The sequence below is a fragment of the Maylandia zebra genome, linkage group LG3 (genome assembly GCF_041146795.1).
Source record: "Maylandia zebra isolate NMK-2024a linkage group LG3, Mzebra_GT3a, whole genome shotgun sequence".
NCBI lineage: Eukaryota > Metazoa > Chordata > Actinopteri > Cichliformes > Cichlidae > Maylandia > Maylandia zebra.
Genome location: NC_135169.1, coordinates 60,937,187 through 60,957,144, shown reverse-complemented (window position 1 = coordinate 60,957,144; position 19,958 = coordinate 60,937,187). Strand labels below are relative to the sequence as shown.

General features: G+C 43.1%; 1 protein-coding gene across 5 annotated transcripts in view; it reads left to right on the top strand.

Moving 5' to 3' along the window:
* Positions 1–387: 387 nt before the first annotated feature.
* The window catches only part of LOC112434484 (NACHT, LRR and PYD domains-containing protein 12-like), a 33,291-nt gene continuing 13,720 nt past the window's right edge, over positions 388–19,958 (top strand). The window contains exons 1-8 of one of the 5 annotated variants that reach the window (XM_076882544.1): positions 388–463; positions 2,855–2,947; positions 3,060–3,209; positions 3,316–3,429; positions 6,546–6,622; positions 6,742–8,605; positions 10,116–10,289; positions 12,009–12,185. In XM_076882544.1, coding sequence (XP_076738659.1) covers positions 2,859–2,947; positions 3,060–3,209; positions 3,316–3,429; positions 6,546–6,622; positions 6,742–8,605; positions 10,116–10,289; positions 12,009–12,185 — 2,645 coding nt within the window. In that variant the 5' untranslated portion in view covers positions 388–463; positions 2,855–2,858. Of the gene's footprint in view, positions 464–2,854; positions 2,948–3,059; positions 3,210–3,315; positions 3,430–6,545; positions 6,623–6,738; positions 8,606–10,115; positions 10,290–12,008; positions 12,186–19,958 lie in introns of all 5 variants that reach the window. The other 4 variants (XM_076882542.1, XM_076882543.1, XM_076882545.1 and 1 more) reach the window with 4 other exon arrangements.

Sequence of the window (19,958 nt, the reverse complement as noted above, 5' to 3'; positions counted from 1 at the left end):
TCCGATGCATCCATCATAGTGTCATTGTTAGAAAAAGAAGTGCTTGTGTGAATGAAGCACGCTGTATAAAATGCTGTGACTGCTCATATTGAAAAGCAGCTCATAAGAACTGGTTCATTTTCCAGATAATTCCACTATTAAGACAACAGACATTTGGGAGGCTTTCTCTGAGAGTAACACTGAAAGTCTTGCTGCTCCTCCACAAAATGAACTTCAGATTAAAGACACAGCTCAGCTAAACACAACTCAAACTAATCTACACTATTTTTCTTTATTACGCAGCGTTTTTATAACTATTTCCAGATGTTTCTAAAGATGAAAGCAGAATTAAACTCCAGCCTGATGCGTTTCTGAGGTTCCTGACTCTGACCGTCCCTCAAACGCCTCTCTGGGCGTTTCCTTCCGTCGCTTTTACTTTCGCTTTCGTGAATGTTGTGGCGCAGTTGATCGTCTCGAAGTTAAGGTAACGTTAGCAGTCTGTACTGTTTTCCTGGCTGACATCAGCTGTGTGCAGCTTAGTTTCAGCATAAATCTGCTTCGTTTTATGTGAGATCAGAGTCTGGGAACGAGACAGAAACAGTTGATGATCAGCAGCTGAACTCGATGTTACTGTGGATCCACTGACTGATGTCTGTAGGCAGCTTCTCCTGCCTCCATCAGTCTGTGGCTGTATGGGCTCAAATTGTGGTCATAAATATTTTGTACTTATAAATCAGGATTTGTAGGTGGAAAAATAATTTGTGTGTGGACTTAGCCAAGCAATACGTGTGAAACTCTGCACTCAAGTTTCAAGTACGACCCTATTTTTCTGCCTTTCATCTGATTAGCCAATGTCATGTCAATCACAAATTTAACAATCCAATCAGAGAACAGGTGGGTTTGGCTATTTGAGTGGTGCTTTATGAAGCTTCAGATCCTTGAAGGGAATAAATGCCCCTTTTCATTCCTTCATCACTAGGAAGTGTTACGAGTTCAAAATTGGGGATCGAGACAAGAGGAAAAACAATGATTTTAATGATCACACGCGTGGGAGATGGACACTGTATGCAGACAGCATCAGATCTCAAAATGGTGAAGCATTGCTCAAACTCTTATAGCCTCTGGTGCCTCCACCTTATCATAAAAGCCTAAACATTCACATGCTTTCTCTCACACGGCGCCTAAGCTACGACCTTGGCTCCCTGTTTATCTGCTCCTGCTGAGATGGGGCAGAAAACTCCAGCATGTTCTGTTCTCTTCTAATCAGACAAATAAGGCGATGACTTTCTGCAAACAGTATTTCTTATAACTCAGCAGTATAATGCATCATAAAACAATATCCTTCATTCACAACAAGCCAGCAGTCTAATGTAATGCAAATCAGTTTAACAAATGCAATAGTTATCAGCTTCTTCTAATTCAGGAGAATAATGCAAACTAAAACTACATAATAATTCACAATCTTTAATTAGGGGTCTAACGTGGCATAAAATAATATTATAATTTAACAGAAGGAAAACAGTCTGTGGTGGTCCGAGTTTTGTGATTTTTTGTGTCACAGGTTTACGTGCTTAGTTAGCAGTTAGCATTAGCAGCACATGCTGCGTCTGATGTGAAAGGACCTTTATGCTGCGAAATGTGACTCACAGCAATGGTCCCGGGTCAGCCCTGACTTTGTGTTAAACTAATCCTAAAGTAATAATGGTAATTCTAACCACTGACATACCACAACTTTATCCTTTCAACAGCTACTGAAAGTTAGGGATTGACATGGCATTGACCAATCAAATGAAAGGAAGAAAATAGGGTCAAAATTTGTACTTGTAACTTGAAACTTGAGTGCAGAGTTTCACACGTATTTTTTGGCTAAGTCCACACACAAACCTTATTTTACACACACACAAATTCTTTTTACACATACAAAACTGATTTACAAGTACAAAATATTTATGACCACAATTTGAGCCCATAGGTGGATGTTGATTAACTGCTGACAGTGAGACAGGGCTGTCCTAAGAGTTGCTTTTCGGAAGTCGCTGCCAACACTTCATCTATAAAATGCATTTCTCTGCTCGTTCGCTATAGTCTGCTGTCGTATTTGTATGCAGGTTATTTTCAGTTTAACTGCTGATGTTCATTCATGTATTGTAGGTGAATGCGTTGATGATTGATCATAAATTAGTAAACTGGCCGTTTTTGTTCAATAATTCCTGTTTCATGTTCAAACCGTCAGACAGAAACTCTGCGTTTGTTTTTATGTTCTTCAGCCTGTTGTTCTTGAGGTCATCTGTGATGCGTTCAATGACCCTCCACATGCTCTGAGGCTCATTTGAAGAGAAACAGAACTTCATCTTTAGAGCATAAGTGGGTTTTTGCCCTCTTTATGCCCGCGGTCAGGCTCTGTTTATTGTAGTATAACACTCATAGGACACAGTGACCCGCTGCACACACACTGCACACACACTGCACACACACTGCACACACACTGCACACACACTGCACACACACTGCACACAATGACAGCTGCAGAGTTTGTGTCTGATGTATTAAGTATGAAACACTGTTGGGTTAAAATCTGGTCAGAATGAATCCAGGTGCAGGTGTGTCAGTTTAGGACCACTGGACTAACATCCAAGTGCTCACAATATAAAGTGTATTCTGTAGTAACATCCTGGTGTTGCAGCAACAGTCCCACATGGAAACGTCAACACTCAAACTCAAAGTCTCTTTTTGTCAACAATAAAATGACAGCAGACCAATTTGAACAAAGTTGGTAAAAAGCTTCAGAAATGAGTAAAATATTAAAAAGTGTCTGGATGCTCAATCATCCAGTAAATCCCCAAAGAGTTGATTCTGTTCATCTGGACGTTTTCAGCAGCATGGATCAGTGTGAGGACAGAGAGGAGGGAGTCCCTCCCTCTAAAAGCACTCTGTGTGGGGAACATGAGAGCCAGACCAAAGCTCAGAGGTGAGATGACCATCTCTAACTGTCCATGACTCTTCTCCATGTCACAGCTCAGCACTCACATCACTGCTCCATCATTATTCACACTCATACCTCTGTGTGTGTTGTTTTAAAGCCCAGAGCTGTGGGGCGTACCAGGCTCAGCTGGACATAACCCTGAAACTAATCCAGAGCCTGGACCTGAACCCAGCTGTGTTTCCTTAAAGAGCAACAGGTCAAAGGATATTGGTGTAAACTTTAACAAAAGTCTGTTATGTGACAAAGAGTAAGTACATTATTTTTATGAGTTTGTTCATCATGTCTTTAATTTAATATTTCCAGTTTTTCCTTCCTGTCTCATGAAGCTGTTACATTTATTGTTTTTCTTTTAGGATCAATAAGAGGCCAGAATCTCCTGGACCTGAACCCAGCTGTGTTTCCTTAAAGAGCAACGTGTCGAAGGATTTTTATATAAACTTTAAAGGATGTTCTTCTGTTGCTGAGAGGTAATGTGTGTCTAGATGTTGTTCCTGACTCTGTATTTTTGAATAAATCCTCATGTTTAATATCAGCTCAGCTCTTTTTCACACATTTCTATGTTGGTATGTGAAGCGGTGTGTGTTGGAGTGTTTCCACAAACACAGCAGTCAGAGTGGAAAGAGTGGATGTTGTAGGAGGTGTTTGTGTAGTGAAGAGGCTGAGTGTCTGTAGGACTCCAGCTGCTCCAGCAGGTGTCTCCTTTGTGCTTTGCTTCAAACACAGTGTAGGGAGGAGCTTCCACTCAGGTGTTTCAGGTGGTATAGCCTATGGTTTAGTTTGACTTCCTTCTGCAAACTCAGCTGCTCTGTTGCTGATACACGTCTCCATGAATATGATTGATCAGATGCTGCCAACACCATGTGTTTCATGTGAGCGCTCAGCTGAAACCCTGGGTTGACTTATCGAGTTAATAACAAGCTTCACGTGACTGTGAATGCTAAAGTGAATCCAGATAAAGGAACGAGACCCTGCTAATGTTGGACTCACTTCTTAGTGTAGATCCCAGGAGGAAGTTCAACATAGCCATTCTTTGTGCTAGCTCGACCAAACCTGAGACCACAGTGCAGGATAATGATCATCATCTGTCTCTGTCAAGGACATTTAAAATCCACAAATAACAAACATAATTATATTTGATCATTAAAAATCTCTTTTCAATTAAAAAAGCATGAGCACACTGGTGGATTACAGAAACATGAAAACTCATTAACAGTAAAGTTAATTTAGGCGTAAACAAAGTGTCAAACATACTTAAGTAGAAGGACTGATGTTTGTGTTAAAATACCTTCTTAAAGCTGAAATACTGATTCAACTTTCTCCAAAGGTTGATTCTGTTCATCTGGACGTAGCGTTTTGTGGGAGAAACATTTCGTCTCTCATCCAGGTGACTTCTTCAGTCTCAGCTGACTGCAGGTTTCAATCGTATAAACAGTACATTTGCATAATGACTGAAACCAGCCCACTGAAGGAACAATGGTGTCACGATCAGGCGAATTACACACAGTAGTTCGGCGTGCCCGTGTGGCGTGCTGGCTAGACTCCAACGCGGCGAAGGCTAGCGGTGGGTTGGAAGAGACACGCAGTTATTCTAGTAACGATCAGTGCACGAAGCGTGGCTTCGGAACTGTCGTCACAGACGGAGAGCGAGCGGAGCCAGGATGAGAAAAAGGATCGAAGGGAAAAACACTCACGGTTGCTGAATCAGGCGGCAACTGACGTCGGCAAAGTTTCGGAGCTCCTGACATGAAGAGAACGATGTCTGAGCGGCGAACAGGTGGGTGGCGTCTCTCCTTTAAACCCGGCCCCGTGATCAGCTGATCACCAGCTGACAAATGGGCTGGGAGGTCATCTTAATTATGCAAATTCTCATGACCATTGATCAATGTCCATGAGTCCCATTCACAGAGAGTTGGGGAATGGCTGCAATCACAGCATTGTAAGATGGTGACAGATGTACCCTTAGGCCCCCTCCTCGATTCAGAGATGGTCTTTCCCTTTTCACGTAAATGGCCTCCTTGACTCCGCCCTCCAACCAGCGTTCCTCCCTACACATGATGAGGATGTAATTGAAAGAGTGTCCACTGGCCTGTAGGTGTAAATAGACTGCAGAGTCCTGGCCTGACGAAGTAGCTCTTCTGTGTTGTAGCCAGAGGTTGTTTGGTTTCCCCGATGTATAAATCCTGGCAATCCTCCTGCACTTAACAGCGTACACTATGTTACTCTGTTTCTGTCGGGGGACCCGATCCTTGGGGTGGACCAATTTTTGGCGCAGCGTGTTTTGGGGTTTAAAAGCCACAGAGACCCGGTGTTTAGAAAAAATGCATCTCAACTGCTCCGATACTCCTGACACATCACTACAGGTTTTCTCTTAGTCAGCGGTTGTCCTTCTCTCCTGGATCGGCTGGAGCTTTCTTTAGGAGCCGTTCCAGCTTTGACAAAAGTCCAGCTGGGATAACCACATTTACACTTCGGCCAGATGAACAGAATCAACTTTTGGAGATTTACTTTCCTGGATGATTGAGAATGCATCAAGACGTTCCTCTTAAAGTGTTATTCAGTGTTGTGACAGTCAGCTGCTTCAGCTGCTGCTGGGATGGGCTGTGGCAAAGAGAACAGAGAAAATCCAAATCAGAGTTTTTCTCTGAATTAAAAGCAAGGAAACAACAATATATTCTACATGGTGAAACTGATGGTTTCTGGTGTTTTGGGTCTGTTTTTCTGTATTCATGTAGATAAAGTGTAAACTCAGATGAATTATACCATCAAATGTTAAAGGAAAATATCAGGATGAGTGTCTGTGAGCTGAGAAGGACGTGAAGCGAGCAGTTTATCCCAGAGCTGAAGCTGCTCTGTGTGCAGAGATGAGCTCAGATTCCTGCTGTGATTGATCAACAGTCACAGAAATGTAGACTTGTAGTTATTACTGCAGTATGGTCACAGCAGATACTGATAAACATGTATTATGAGGATGGATGATCAAGTTTCTCACTCTCTCCTTTAAATCTCAGTTTGTTTCTTCTTCACAGTTTATCTGTTAATTTATTAATGAATAACACTGAAAGAGTTTCTGTTATATTTCCCCTTGAACATCAGCTTATTAGGGCGGCATTAGGAAATAGCCCCCCTCCAAAGAATGAATAAATGAATGATGATAATAATAAAATGATTCAAAAGCAGAGCTCAGAGTGGTAGAATGGTCAAACATGGATCCACGGGTGGTTCAACTGCATTTGGTGACGTGACTAAAGCAAATCTTTCAAATAATCCCACCATCAACGGGATGTTGTCTCCTTTACTACGGTTACTTTACTTGGTCACCGTGTGAATTTCTTTGAAATGAACCAAATTCTTTTATTTGTTGGTTGTTGCATATTTAACCTCTACAGTCAGGAAAGGAGGAGATGAGGCCTCAACAATGTTGGGTTGTAGCTGTGGTTCAGGTTAGAGTGAGTGTCCATGGAATAAATGTAAGTCAGTGAACTGGAAACATGACTGTGTTCAAACTTTGTTTTCCTTTTTATAATGAGTCTAATCAAAGGTGGACAGAAGTATCTCCACTGTGACTTTTCTGTGTCACCATCAGAGCTTCTGCACAGTGTGGAGAAAGATCCAGAAGCAGAGCTGGACTGCAGACAGCCAGTCAGAGCAGCTGTGTACAAAGTAAGACTGAACATCTGTCTGCTGATGGACTCATTTCTGAAAACTGGACTTCTTGTGTTGTTCAGACATTGAAGAGTTTTCTTTCTCTTTAGTCTCATTGTTTTTCTTTCTTTCAGCAGATGTTGGTCTGCAGGAGGTTTTAGATGAACATAAGATCAGTCTGAGGAGGAGATGTGAACGTGTGACTGAAGGAAGTGATGAAACAGGAAGTAGAACCCTCCTCAACGGGATCTACACGGAGCTCTACATCACAGAGGGACAGAGTGAAGAGGTTCATACCCAACATGAGGTGAGGCAGCTGGAGACAGCTTCCAAGATGGACGCCCTCCATGACGCTCCAATCAGGTGCCAGGACATCTTTAAAGCCTTACCTGACCAACAGAGACCCATCAGAGTGGTTCTGACCAACGGCGTGGCTGGTGTTGGAAAAACCTTCTCAGTGCAGAAGTTCACTCTGGACTGGGCAGAGGGCTTGGAGAACCAACATGTCAGTGTGGTGGTTCTGCTTTCATTCAGGGAGCTGAACCTGATCAGAGATGAGCAGTACAGTCTTCTGGAGCTGCTCCATGTTTTCCATCCAACATTACAGAAGGTCACAGCAGAGAAGCTGGCTGTCTCTCAGCTTTTGTTCATCTTTGACGGCCTGGATGAAAGCAGACTTTCATTGGATTTCACCAACAGGAAGCTGCTGTCTGATGTCACACAGACGTCATCAGTCAGCCAGCTGCTGACAAACCTCATCCAGGGGAATCTGCTTCCCTCGGCTCTCGTCTGGATAACTTCCCGACCTGCAGCAGCCAATCAGATCCCTCCTACATGTGTTGACAGGCTAACAGAAGTACGAGGTTTCACTGACGCCCAGAAGGAGGAGTACTTCAGGAGGAGATTCAGTGATGAAGAGCTGTCCAGCAGAATCATCTCCCACATGAAGACATCCAGGAGCCTCCACATCATGTGTAGTATCCCAGTCTTCTGCTGGATCACTGCTACAGTTCTGGAGCACATGTTGACCACAGAGCAGAGAGGAGAGCTGCCCAAGACCCTGACTGACATGTACTCACACTTCCTGCTGGTTCAGACAAAGAGGAAGAAGAACAAGTACCATGAGGGACATGAGACGAGTCCACAGGAGCTGACGGAGGCTGATAGGAAAGTTCTTCTGAAGCTGGGGAGGCTGGCGTTTGAACATCTGGAGAAAGGAAACATCATGTTCTACCAAGAAGACCTGGAGCAGTGTGGTCTGGATGTGACAGAGGCCTCGGTGTACTCAGGAGTTTGTACAGAGATCTTCAAAAGAGAGTGTGTGATCTTCCAGAAACCAGTCTACAGCTTTGTTCATCTGAGCATTCAGGAGTTTCTGGCTGCCGTCTACATGTTCCACTGTCACACCAACAGGAAGATAGAGGTAGTGGAAGACTTCCTGGGAGATTTTTGTTATGATTCTGACTTTGATTTTGACTATCATGATTATACTAATTTGCTTCGGTTTCCCCACATTAAACCATCTCTGGATGAATCATCTCTGGATGATTTCCCGAGGAGAGCCATGGAGAAATCCCTCCAGAGTAAAAATGGCCACCTGGACCTGTTTGTTCGCTTCCTTCATGGCCTCTGTCTGGAGTCCAACCAGAGACTCTTAGTAGGTCTGCTGGGTCAGACAGAGATCAGTCCAGGAACCATCCAGAGAGTCATCAACAACCTGAAGGAGATGAACAGTGATGAAATCTCTCCTGACAGAAGCATCAACATCTTCCACTGTCTGATGGAGATGAACGACCTCTCAGTACATCAGGAGATCCAAGAGTTCCTGAAGTCAGAGAACAGATCAGAGAAGGAACTCTCTGAGATCCAGTGCTCAGCTCTGGCCTTCATGCTGCAGATGTCAGAGGAGGTTCTGGATGAGTTGGACCTGCAGAAGTACAACACATCAGAGCAGGGACGACAGAGACTGATTCCAGCTGTGAGGACCTGCAGAAAGGCTGGGTGAGTCCAGATGTGATCATTAGCATCATTGATCAGTGTAGGTTAGTAGTTTAATGTTGAAAATAAAATCAGATTGTAACCACAAAGTGTTTGTGTCCGTACGCTGCAACCTTCCACACCATTCCTTTATTGTACAGACTCAGCAGCAGCTCCATGGATCCCAAATCCAAGAGTGGAGAACAGATTTGAAGTGTGTCACATCCATGCAGTCACAGCTGTTTCCACCATGTTTCCACTGATATTAATCCTGTTCAATGACACGTTTCATATCAGTGAATATGTTCTTTAGGACGTCCACTGACATGTTTAAGTGTCCTGCTGGAAATCACTCAAATCATCCATGAAATCCATGAAAAATCCTTTTAGTGTTTCTAACTTCACCCTCTGTCCTCTCTCTCTCTCCATCCTCCTCACTGCTTCTTTCACTGATAATCACACAAACATCGTATTCAGCTACAAAATAACACAATAATATCATCTGATGATCATTATTATAAGAGCAGGATCCATATTTGATATCAGAGTAACACACTGCTTGGTTATGTGCAGTCATCATCAGTGACTGTGGGTCAAACAGAAGCTCTCTGATTGGTTGCTGACCTTGGTCACCTGTCCACTCTCACCTGTTTGTGTTTGCTCTCTCTTTGCTGTCTCCATCCTCTCTCTCCTTTCTCTCCCTCTCTGTCTTTGTACGTCACTCAGGTCCAATGGAAACAGTGACATTTACAAACCAATCAAAGACAAACTGATCCATGTCAGGTTATAACAATATTCAAAGTGAATACAGGCTGCTGCTGGACACAGACAGGTAACATCATTTTGACTTGCTGTCACCTGGATCTGGACTCATAAACACTGAAGCCCTGAACAGGAATACAAATCATTTTCTGCCAACTAGCGACACACCAGCAGATAATGGCTCAGAAAGCTAAAATGAGCCAATCATTTCTGTGTTTAGTTCCCCTGAAATCAGATCTGATATCAGCAGCTCTGAGTTCATTCATCATTATTGTCCAGTGATGAGATTTCTGCTCCGTTTGGTAACAGTCAGCAGGTTTTTCCTGCGTGTGGACGTGAACAGTCGTACCTGACAGCAGGTAGCAAACAGAGATCATCTTTCCAGCTGGAACTCTTCACTGAGCTGAACTCATTCAAAATGTTCTGGAGTCAAAACAGGAAACAGTCCAAATGTGTGTCTTCACTCTGACTCTGGATCAGATCTCAGTGACAGACTGTGGACATTATGGAAGCCTAAATGTGACACCATCTTCCTCCTTCATCTGCAGATTAAAGCCAAACAAAGATTCTCATTAAAAGTCTGCAGATCTGAGAGAGACTCAATCGTTGTGTCATGTCAAACACAGTAAGAGGAGCTGAAGCACAGATGTGAAGAGCAGATTCATCAGATTATGACCTCACTCTGTTTTGTCTTCATATACATTCAGTCTGTGTTTATAATGCAGATTTTCTGCTTTTATAATAACACATTTTATATTTTCTATCATCACAGACTGACTGAGTGTCGACTCTCAGAGTCTCACTGTGAAGTTGTGGCCTCAGCTCTGAAGTCCAACCCCTCCCATCTGACAGAGCTGGATATGAGTTGGAGCAAGCTACAGGATTCAGGGATGAAGCTTCTGTGTGCTGGACTGGAGAGTCCAAACTGTCGACTGGAGACTCTGAGGTGAGTTCACTGACTGCGGCTGTTGTTGTTTTTCTATATTTCAGGTCTTTGATTGATGTTTGAAACTTTCTTTAGTTCCTACATGTTCAGGATGTGTCTGAAGACAAATGTGAAGAAGTTTGAGTGCTTTCAGAAATGTTGTCTTTCCAAACGACTGAACAACAGTTTTTCCTTTTGGCTCCAAACAGAAGTGACAGACTTGAGCAGGGTTCATTTAAAGGCTGACAGAAGTGGAGTGGTGACGGGGAGATGTTTGACAGGACAGTGTTTCAGCCTCCACAGGTTCATGTTGTGCTCCATCAGTCAGTGAAGATGAAGTCAGTGCTGATGAGGCTGTAGAGTGTGTGAGGGATGTGAATGAGGATGATGAAGATCTGATGATAGCAGATAAAAACAGGCTGCAGAGACTTTGAGCCATACAGGGCACACAGTGTGTGTACAGAACAGCTGAAATCATTATGGAGGCCTCACTGGAATATGGAAGGACCACAGTACAGCTTCAGTGAAGCATTAAAGTCTCTGATATGAGATGAGAAATGAAGCAGCCAGAGCTTTTTCATGAGTGGAAATCCACTGTGACTGTGAGCTGCTGCTACAGCCTCCAGATTAGCCAGCAGCTCATCCTGCTCAACATTTTCTCACCAACTTTAATGGAAGTGTGATGTTTTCAGCTGGAGTGATGGTCAGGGTGGCCTCCCTCTCCTCTTCTTCTCCTCTTCCATGCTTTCATTCATTTGGAAGTCCTGTAGCTGAGTTTGGGAGAGACTAACAGCCTCGGCAGCAGAGGGGAGAAAGGCTGTAACACCACCACTTTACTCTGTTCTACCTGTCACATCATTTTATCAGGAAACAAATGTGCTGATGTTTTTACTATGTTTGTCTTGAAGATGTAAGAAGATCACATGGTGCTTTTTATTATTGTGTTGGTTTGTTTGCTGTCTCTTGGATGGAGCCCAGCTGTGCGTGGCCCCTGGGCCTGTGGTCAGAGTGTGTGCTGGATAATCCGGCCCAGGATGAGGCCAAACTGACATGGGATGAAATGTCTGTCACATAATTGAGCTTAGTGTAGTTTCATTTCTGCACAATTTAAAAACAACCAAAACTTTGTTCTGTCTTTTCTATGTTATACTGTAGACTTTCTTTGATACTGTGTCCAAAAGGAGCAGCTTTTACTTTGAAGGGGAGCCGTCTCTGTTTCCTCTTCAGGTTGGATGATGGAAGCAAATGAGTGTGTGATGTTCTTTCAGTGTTGCACTTTGTAGACGCTCCCTGAGCACTGGTCTCACAGCCAGCTGCACATAGAGACCAGTGTTGTTAGTCCAGGTCAGAAGATGACTTGTTGGAATGAAAATGAGCTTGTAGTTTGTCTGCTTTAATAATGTGACTGGAAAAAGGTGTTGGACTTCAAATATGTCCATTTCTTTCACACTTCACCTTTAAAAGTGAAGCCTTGTGGTTCCTGGAAGGAAAAACACGACTTTTTCAAGTCTTTGTCCTGTTTTTATGATAAATGTACGACTTTAATGTGAAACATTCAGAGTTTTTTCTCTTGTTGTGTTTGTTTGAAGCTGCTTCCTGTTGGCTTCAGCTGTTTGGAGTTTCCATTTTCTAAACTTCTACATTCTGAACCTTCTTCAGCTCTGAACAGATGATGAAACACTGAATGATTTCAAGCTCACACTTTGTCTAATAAACTTACATCTTTCATTCTTTATACAGATTGAGGGACTGTGGTTTGTCAGAGATCAGCTGTGATTATCTGGCAGCAGCACTGAAGTCCAACCCCTCCCATCTGAGAGAGCTGGAGCTGAGCAGGAACAACAAGCTGCAGGATTCAGGAGTGAAGCATCTGTGTGGTTTCCTGGAGAGTCCAGGATGTGGACTTGAAACTCTGAGGTCAGTCAGCATGTTTTAGTTGTGCTGAGATGAATATGATGTGAAAGTTGTGCTGACACTAAACTGCAGACATCAGGCTGATATTATACTGATCCACACTGAGGATCTTCATGGTAAAGTCTGTTTTCTTCTTCTCTGGTTTAGTCCATTGACTGCAGCAGAACAATGTTCACATTTCAAACAGTGAGACTCAACGTATGGCCCGCGGCCCACACGCGGCCTGCCTACCTTTCCTGATTCAGAGAGAGGGGACCCTGATTAACTGTGTAGTGTTCTTCCTCACAGTTCTAAGTATCAGACACAACAATGAATAATCCACAGCTGACTCTCTTTAGCAGGTCAGAGGTCACGGCACACAGCAGACAGTGGGAATTATTAGAATAGAATAGAATAGAATTCAACTTTATTGTCATTGCACATGCACAGGTACAGGGCAACAAAATGCAGTTTGCATCCATCCAGAAGTGCTTTAGCCATGATATAGATATATTACAATATATATTAGCAATAATATAGATATGTAAGTATATTACAGAAATGGGTCTATTATGGTATGTTATAATGTACACGGTATGAAGTATGTTATGAATATTCTATAACTAAGTATGTACAGGCTATGAACAGGATATAAATATGAAATAAAAAACTATACAGAAATCTGAGATATACAGCTATACAGAAATATGAACTATGCAAGTTATAAACAGTTGTAGGATTAAAGATTATTGAATGTACAGAATGATTATTTACACAGAGCTATACAGTAGTGCAGTTAAGATAAGTGAGATATGTCGATAATTTCTACAGAGGCTATATAAAGTGCCAGTGGTTGTGAGTGGTTGTTCAGTTCATGTTATTATTGTGTGTTTGAGGGTACAGTTGTCCATTGTGTGTGTGTGTGTGTGTAGGTGGTTTTGGGTGTGTGTATGTTCAGTCCATGAGTTTAACGTGGGTCAGATGTCAGGAGGCAGAGTTCAGGAGTCTGACAGCTGTGGGGAAGAAGCTGTTCCGGTACCTGGTGGTCTTAGTCCGGAGGCTCCTGTAGCGCCTCCCAGGGCAGGAGGGTGAAGAGTCCATGTGATGGGTGACTGGGGTCTTTGATGATTTTCCCAGCCCTTTTCAGACACTGCTTCCAGTAGATGTCATGTATGGCAGGAAGTGGTGCCCCGGCGATGCGCTGGGCAGTTTTCACGACCCTCTGCAACGCCTTCCGGTCCGAGGCAGAGCAGTTCTCGTACCAGACTGTTATACAGTTGGTCAGGATGCTCTCGATGGTGCAGCGATAGAAGTTCACCAGGATGTCTGAGGACAGGTGGTTCTTCCTCAGAGTCCTCAAGAAGAAGAGGAGCTGGTGAGCCTTCTTGAGCAGCTTGGAGCAGTTGGTCGTCCAGGTGAGATCCTCGGAGATGTGGACTCCCAGGAACTTGAAGCTGCTCACACGCTCCACAGCCGTCCCCTTAATGTGGATGGGTGGATGTGGGTCAGCATTCCTCCTGTAGTCCACGATGAGCTCCTTGGTCTTCTCAGTGTTAAGCAGCAGGTTGTTTGTGTCGCACCACTCAGCCAGACAATCCACCTCCTCCCTGTAGGCGGCCTCATTGTTGTCACTGATGAGGCCAATCACCGCGGTGTCATCTGCAAACTTAATGATGGCGTTGGAACCATCAGCAGGTCTGCAGTCGTGGGTGAAGAGGGAGTAGAGGAAAGGGCTCATCACACAGCCTTGTGGTACACCGGTGTTCATTGTGATTGTAGATGAGCAGCGGTTATCAGCCGGACATGTTGGGGGCGGTTGGTCAGGAAGTCCAGTAACCATTTGCAGATGAGGGAACTGATGCCCAGGTCTGTCAGTTTCCTGATGAGTTGTGAGGGGTGGATTGTATTGAATGCTGAACTGAAGTCTATAAACAGCATTCTGGCGTAGGTGTTGTTGTTGTCCAGGTGTGAGAGGACAGAGTGCAGTGTGATGGAGACTGCATCCTCTGTGCTCCTGTTCTGGCGCTATGCGAATTAGTGGGGGTCCAGGGTGGGGGGGAGACAGGATTTGAAGTGTGCTAGGAAGAGCTGCTCTAAGCACTTTGTGATGATGGGGTCGTAGTCATTGAGGCTAGATGGGTTGGAGTTTTTGGGTATCGGGACGATGGAGGTGGATTTGAAGCAGGCCGGTACCACAGCGTGGGCCAAGGACAGAGTGAATATGTCTGTGAGCACTCCTGCAAGCTCCCCAGAACACGCTCTGAGAACAGCACCGCTCCTACATCGGATGCCATCAGGACCTGCAGCCTTGTGGACATTGATCCTGCTCAGCACCGCTCCTACATCGGTGGGGGAGAGAGTCAGAGGTTGGTGGTCTGGCATCATGTCTGTTTTGGTTGTGGTTGTGGGGTTCCCTCACTCAAAACGAGCATAAAAGTTGTTGAGCTCGTTGAGGAAGGTGACATCAGAGGATGCGGGGAGGGTTTGGTGGTCCTGTAGTCTGTAATGGTCTGGAGTCCTTTCCACATGCGTCGGGGGTTGGAGTTGGAGAAGTGTTCTTCTACCTTCTTTTTGTAATGGTGTTTGGCTTTTTTTTTTTTTGTGATCAACATTTTATTGATTTATGGTTGGGGGGGGGGGGTAGGTACAGACATATACAGCACAACTGTAAACCGCAGTAGCAAAGCAAACATTAGCAAACAAGGCATAGGGACAGCAAAGAAAAGACACAAAAACACAAAGTTAAAACCAATTATTGCCTCTTCCAGGAGATAACTCTGGATGAGAAGATTTTCCAAGCGTCAACAGTCGTGGGTCGAGCTTTATTTAATTTTGCTGTGGTATGTTCAAAACCAATAACACGGATAAGACATCGCCTCCAGAATGATTCCATACAAATGTCAGGACAGAACCATTGCTTTGTAATAGTCTTCTTTGCGGATGTGAATCCAGCGAACAACATTTTGCATTGCATTTGTTTTAAGGAGATTTCAGAGGTATCATTAAGGAGACAAAGACCAGGATTGGGAACATAAAAAACTTCCAGTACCTCAGATAACACAGAGTTTACAAAGACCCAAAAATTGGATACCACAGGACAGTCCCAAAACATGTGCAAAAACGTGCCAGGTGATGAATCATTGCAGATGTGACAGTGATACGTAGCCTGTAGTTTCATCTGGAACCTCCTATAGGGTGTAATGTATGTTCTGTGTATGGTTTTGAAATGAATTAATTGATGTGCCAGGTTCTTAGAAGTCAAACTCAGATTAGACCAAACTGTATCCCAGTCTATATTAACCTGCAGTTCTCCCAGTTCCCTGACCCAAATAGATTCAATGGGCAGGGACTTCATACCATGTTCGGCTAATTTGTTGTAGATTTTGGAAACAGAGGGTCTGCCAGATTTAGGCAGGATCCAGTCCAACATGGGATGAGAGGGAAGAGGAGAATCCCAGGGGACACCATATGCTTTTAAAGCTGATCTGAGCTGCAGATACACAAAGTAAGAAGATGCAGGAAGAGAAAAACATGTCCTTAAGTCCTGAAATGAGCAGAGGCCTTGGGCGTTGAATAGATCATCAAAAAGGTTTATCCCGAGTGAGAACCAAGAGGGTTGAACAAATGGCAAATGGCACTGCCACATAGTAACTTTAAATTATGCCAGAGTGGTGAGCTTTTACAAAATTTAACTGGAGCACCCAGCCGCCTTTCTATTTTCCTCCATACCTGTATAGAGTTGGCAATAATAGGTCCGAATTTGTTGTTGTTGTAGAGCGTATTGGTGGAACATTAGCAAACAGAAGATCTTGCAGTCTATGCGGTGCTGCCTTGGCGGATTCGATCATTTTCCACGCAGTAGTAGCCTCTGGGTTGACCCACGTACTAAGCGCCCTGATTTGGAACGACCAGTAAAAAAACTCGAAGTTTGGCACTGCCAGGCCACCAAACAATTTGGGCCGCTGCAATGTTGACAAACGTATCCTAGGCCTTTTGCCATTCCAAATAAATTTAGACACCGCAGACTGTATGTCTTTAAAATAAGTTAGAGGAGGAGAGAGTGGCAACATAAAAAAAAGGAAATTAAGCCGTGGCAGTATGTTCATCTTTACTGTGTTGATTCTACCCTGAAGCGAAGTTTTTAAATTGTCCCATCTTTGAAAGTCGGATTTGATCTTATTTAGCATAGTAGTAAAATTGTCCTTGATTATCTTTGGAATACTATTATGAATTGAAATGCCCAGATAAGTAAAAGTGCTTTTGATCTGAACACAACCGGGTAAGGAAACTTTCGTAGCTTTAACGTTCAAAGGCATCAGAGCAGATTTCGACCAGTTTATTTTGTAGCCAGATAGAGAGCTGAAATGGTCAAAGTTTTTAATTAATGGATGGATGGACGTCTCATAGTTGTCCAAAAACAGAATAATATCATCCGCATATAGAGATATGATATGATTATGACCACCAATTCTTATGGGAGAAATTGTGGACTGTCTGATGGCTTGTGCTAGGGGCTCTAGAGAGAGGCAGAACAGGAGAGGAGAGAGAGGTCAACCCTGCCTCGTTCCACGCTGCAGCGTGAAAGGGGGAGAGACCAGGTCCCCTGTTAAGACACTAGCAAGAGGTGAGTGATATAGTGTTTGAATCATAGCAACAAATTTCTGCTTAAACCCAAAGTGTTTCAATACCATCCACATATAGTCCCACTCTAGCCTATCAAAGGCTTTTTCTGCATCAAGTGAAAATACTGCACATGGATTTTGATAGCTGTTAGCGGCATCTATGATGTGCAACAGCCGTCTTATGTTATCAGATGCAAGCCGCCCTCGGATAAATCCTGTCTGGTCTGCATTGACCAAAACATGGATAACTCTTTCCAAGCGCAATGCGAGAGCTTTTGCAAATACTTTGAGATCAGTTGTGAGCAGAGCTATCGGTCTGAAACTAGAGCACTCAAGAGGGTCCTTTCCCTTTTTTAAGAGAAGGGTAATAAGTGCTGTTTTCTGGTCTCTATGGAAAGACCCGTTCCGGATTGCAAAATTAAATGAGCCGAGCATGAGCGAAACTATTGTATCCCAAAGTTCTAGAAATAGTTCTGGCGGAAGGCCATCCAGTCCAGGTGATTTACCTTTGTTAAGGTCTTTCAGCGCTCTATGCAGCTCATCTAGAGTTAATGGGGCCTCTAGCTCATCCTGATCTGCTTGTGGAAAATGAGGTAGATCCAGATTTTCGAGAAAGCTATTACAGATAGTATCCTTAAAATTGATATCTGATTTATACAGATTTACAAAAAATGACGAGAAAGTGGTGTTAATGGACTGAGGATTTGTCGTAATTTTACCGTTTGCAGCTGTTATAGCTGGGATATGTGCCCTTGTTTCACATTCTTTAAGCATAAGTGCCAACAAATGACTAGGATGCTCTGATTCAAAATAGTACTTCTGTCTAGTTCTATGCAAGATGAACTCTGCTTTGGACAAGGTTATTGCATCATATTCTTCTTTTAGTGAAGCTAGGAGTGTAGACTGATCGTCTGACCGGCTAAGTTTTTGCAGATTCCGTAAAGATTCCATCTGATTTACTAGATTGGACACCTGAGCAAGTTTTGTTTTTGCCAACATGGAGGAGAATGAGATGGAAAAGCCACGAATGAAACATTTTGTAGTCTCCCATAAGACTTGTGGGTCGATATCCTCATTAGCGTTGATATCTAAAAATTCCTTCAGCTGGAGCTTAAGCAGGCTGAGAAAGGTAGAGTTAGTTAATAGGGACGTATTAAAGCACCACCTGGGGGCCCTATTCTTTAAATTGGGCAGATCGACAGAGCATAACAAAGCTGAATGATCCGATATCAAGATTGGCTGAATAGAAATAGATGTATCACCTGAAACTAAGGAAGGACTAACAAAAACGTAATCTATCCTAGAAAATGTCTTATGTCTATTAGAAAAGAATGTATAATCCCTAATGTCGAAATTCTGCATCCGCCAAAGGTCGATGAGATTAAGATCTTTTATAAGTGTATTCAGCAGAGAAGATGAGAGATTAGCTACTGCATCTGGATGAGATTTATCTAAAACGGGGTTGACGACAGCATTGAAGTCTCCACCCAACACTATGGAATAATCATTGTATTCTAATAGTGTATTGGCAATATAAGTAAAAAAGTCCCTGTCTGGCTCATTTGGACAGTATACAGATACGAATACCAGTTTATGGTTTAAGATACTGCCAGTTACAAGTGCCAGCCGGCCATTTTCATCACTCGTGCTATACCTGGTAGTAAGGTCGAATTTTCTCTTCAGCAAGATACAGACACCCTTCGTTTTATTTGGGGCAGAGGACGAAGCTATTAGTTTGTAGTGTTTGTTTTGAAAACGTGCCACATCACCTTGTTTCAGATGTGTTTCTTGGATTAAAGCAATGTCAGCCTTTTTACGGTATAGGTACTCAAGGACACGTGTCCGCTTAATAGCGGAGTTAAGACCATTAACGTTAAGTGACAGAATAATCAATGGTAGCATCGGTACGGCAAGTGTCCAAGAATGGTCCCAATGTGAAGATAGCAAGAGAGGAACGTCAATGTGTAGTAAAATATAAGGCCACCATACCCCTGCCAAGTACTGCAATGTTTCACTAGTGCTACTGGAATTTTAACTTTGCATAGAGATATGTCTGCAAGGGAGGGGACAGGGGAGGAAAAAACTATATACAAAAACTGGTGCAGACCGCACAGAGCTCCCTCCATAGGTCTGCTAGAACACAAACTTCTGATTGATTCGTAACCGGTCCTTCCACTCCAACACAAAAAACTTGAGGGTCAGACGTGCACACATAGGCAACGAAAATTAAGTGGGTAAGTATATCCCACACCCTCCCGACTGAGTGAAATTATCTTATAAAGCGAAGAAAGAAAAAAAAAAGAAGAAAAAAAAGAATATAAAATATAAATATTTGCATAAAAAATAAAATAAAATAATACAAATGTATCTTATATATGTACAGTAACAACAGCCAGCAAATGTTTGACCATGATAAGCTCAAAGAAAAGTAAAATAAATAATTAATATTAAAAAAAAAAATACATATATATAAATATATACATACATACACACACACACACATATATACACACACACACATATATATATATATATATATATATATATATATATATATATATATATATATATATATATATATACACATACATATACATACATATACACATACATACATATACACATACACATGCATACATACACAAAACAAAATAAGATACAATACAAAAATAAATAAATAAATAAAAAGTACCCCCGGTAGGGGCGAAGCAAGTCGCTAAATTAAATGTAACCAACCTTAACCCATGAAAGTGATCCTGCCGTCAACCTAGTTGAGGCCTGCTGCAACTAAAACAGGACAACTAACCGGCGTTCAGTCATTCATGTCCACTAAGTTGCCTTCTCCCGCATGCTGATTGCCAGCGTTGTTGGCCGCGCTGTTTAGATCGGGAGGAAAAGCGGGGGCCCCATCAACACACTGCGGCGTTGCAGGATTCAGCTTACGCGGCAGGGAGTTAATGAAATCTTCTGCCAGTTGAGGGGATTCGAAAGCCATCTTCTTACCACCGTGCTCTATCTTCATCACGGCGGGGTAAATGAGGAATGGTTCCAGGCCCATAGCCGTAGCCTTCTTCATGACGGGAGAGAAACTCTTCCTCTTTGCTGTTGTAGTCGGACTGAAGTCAGGGAAGAAAAGAAGAGTGGTGTTGGCGGCATGCTTCACTGGATATGCTTT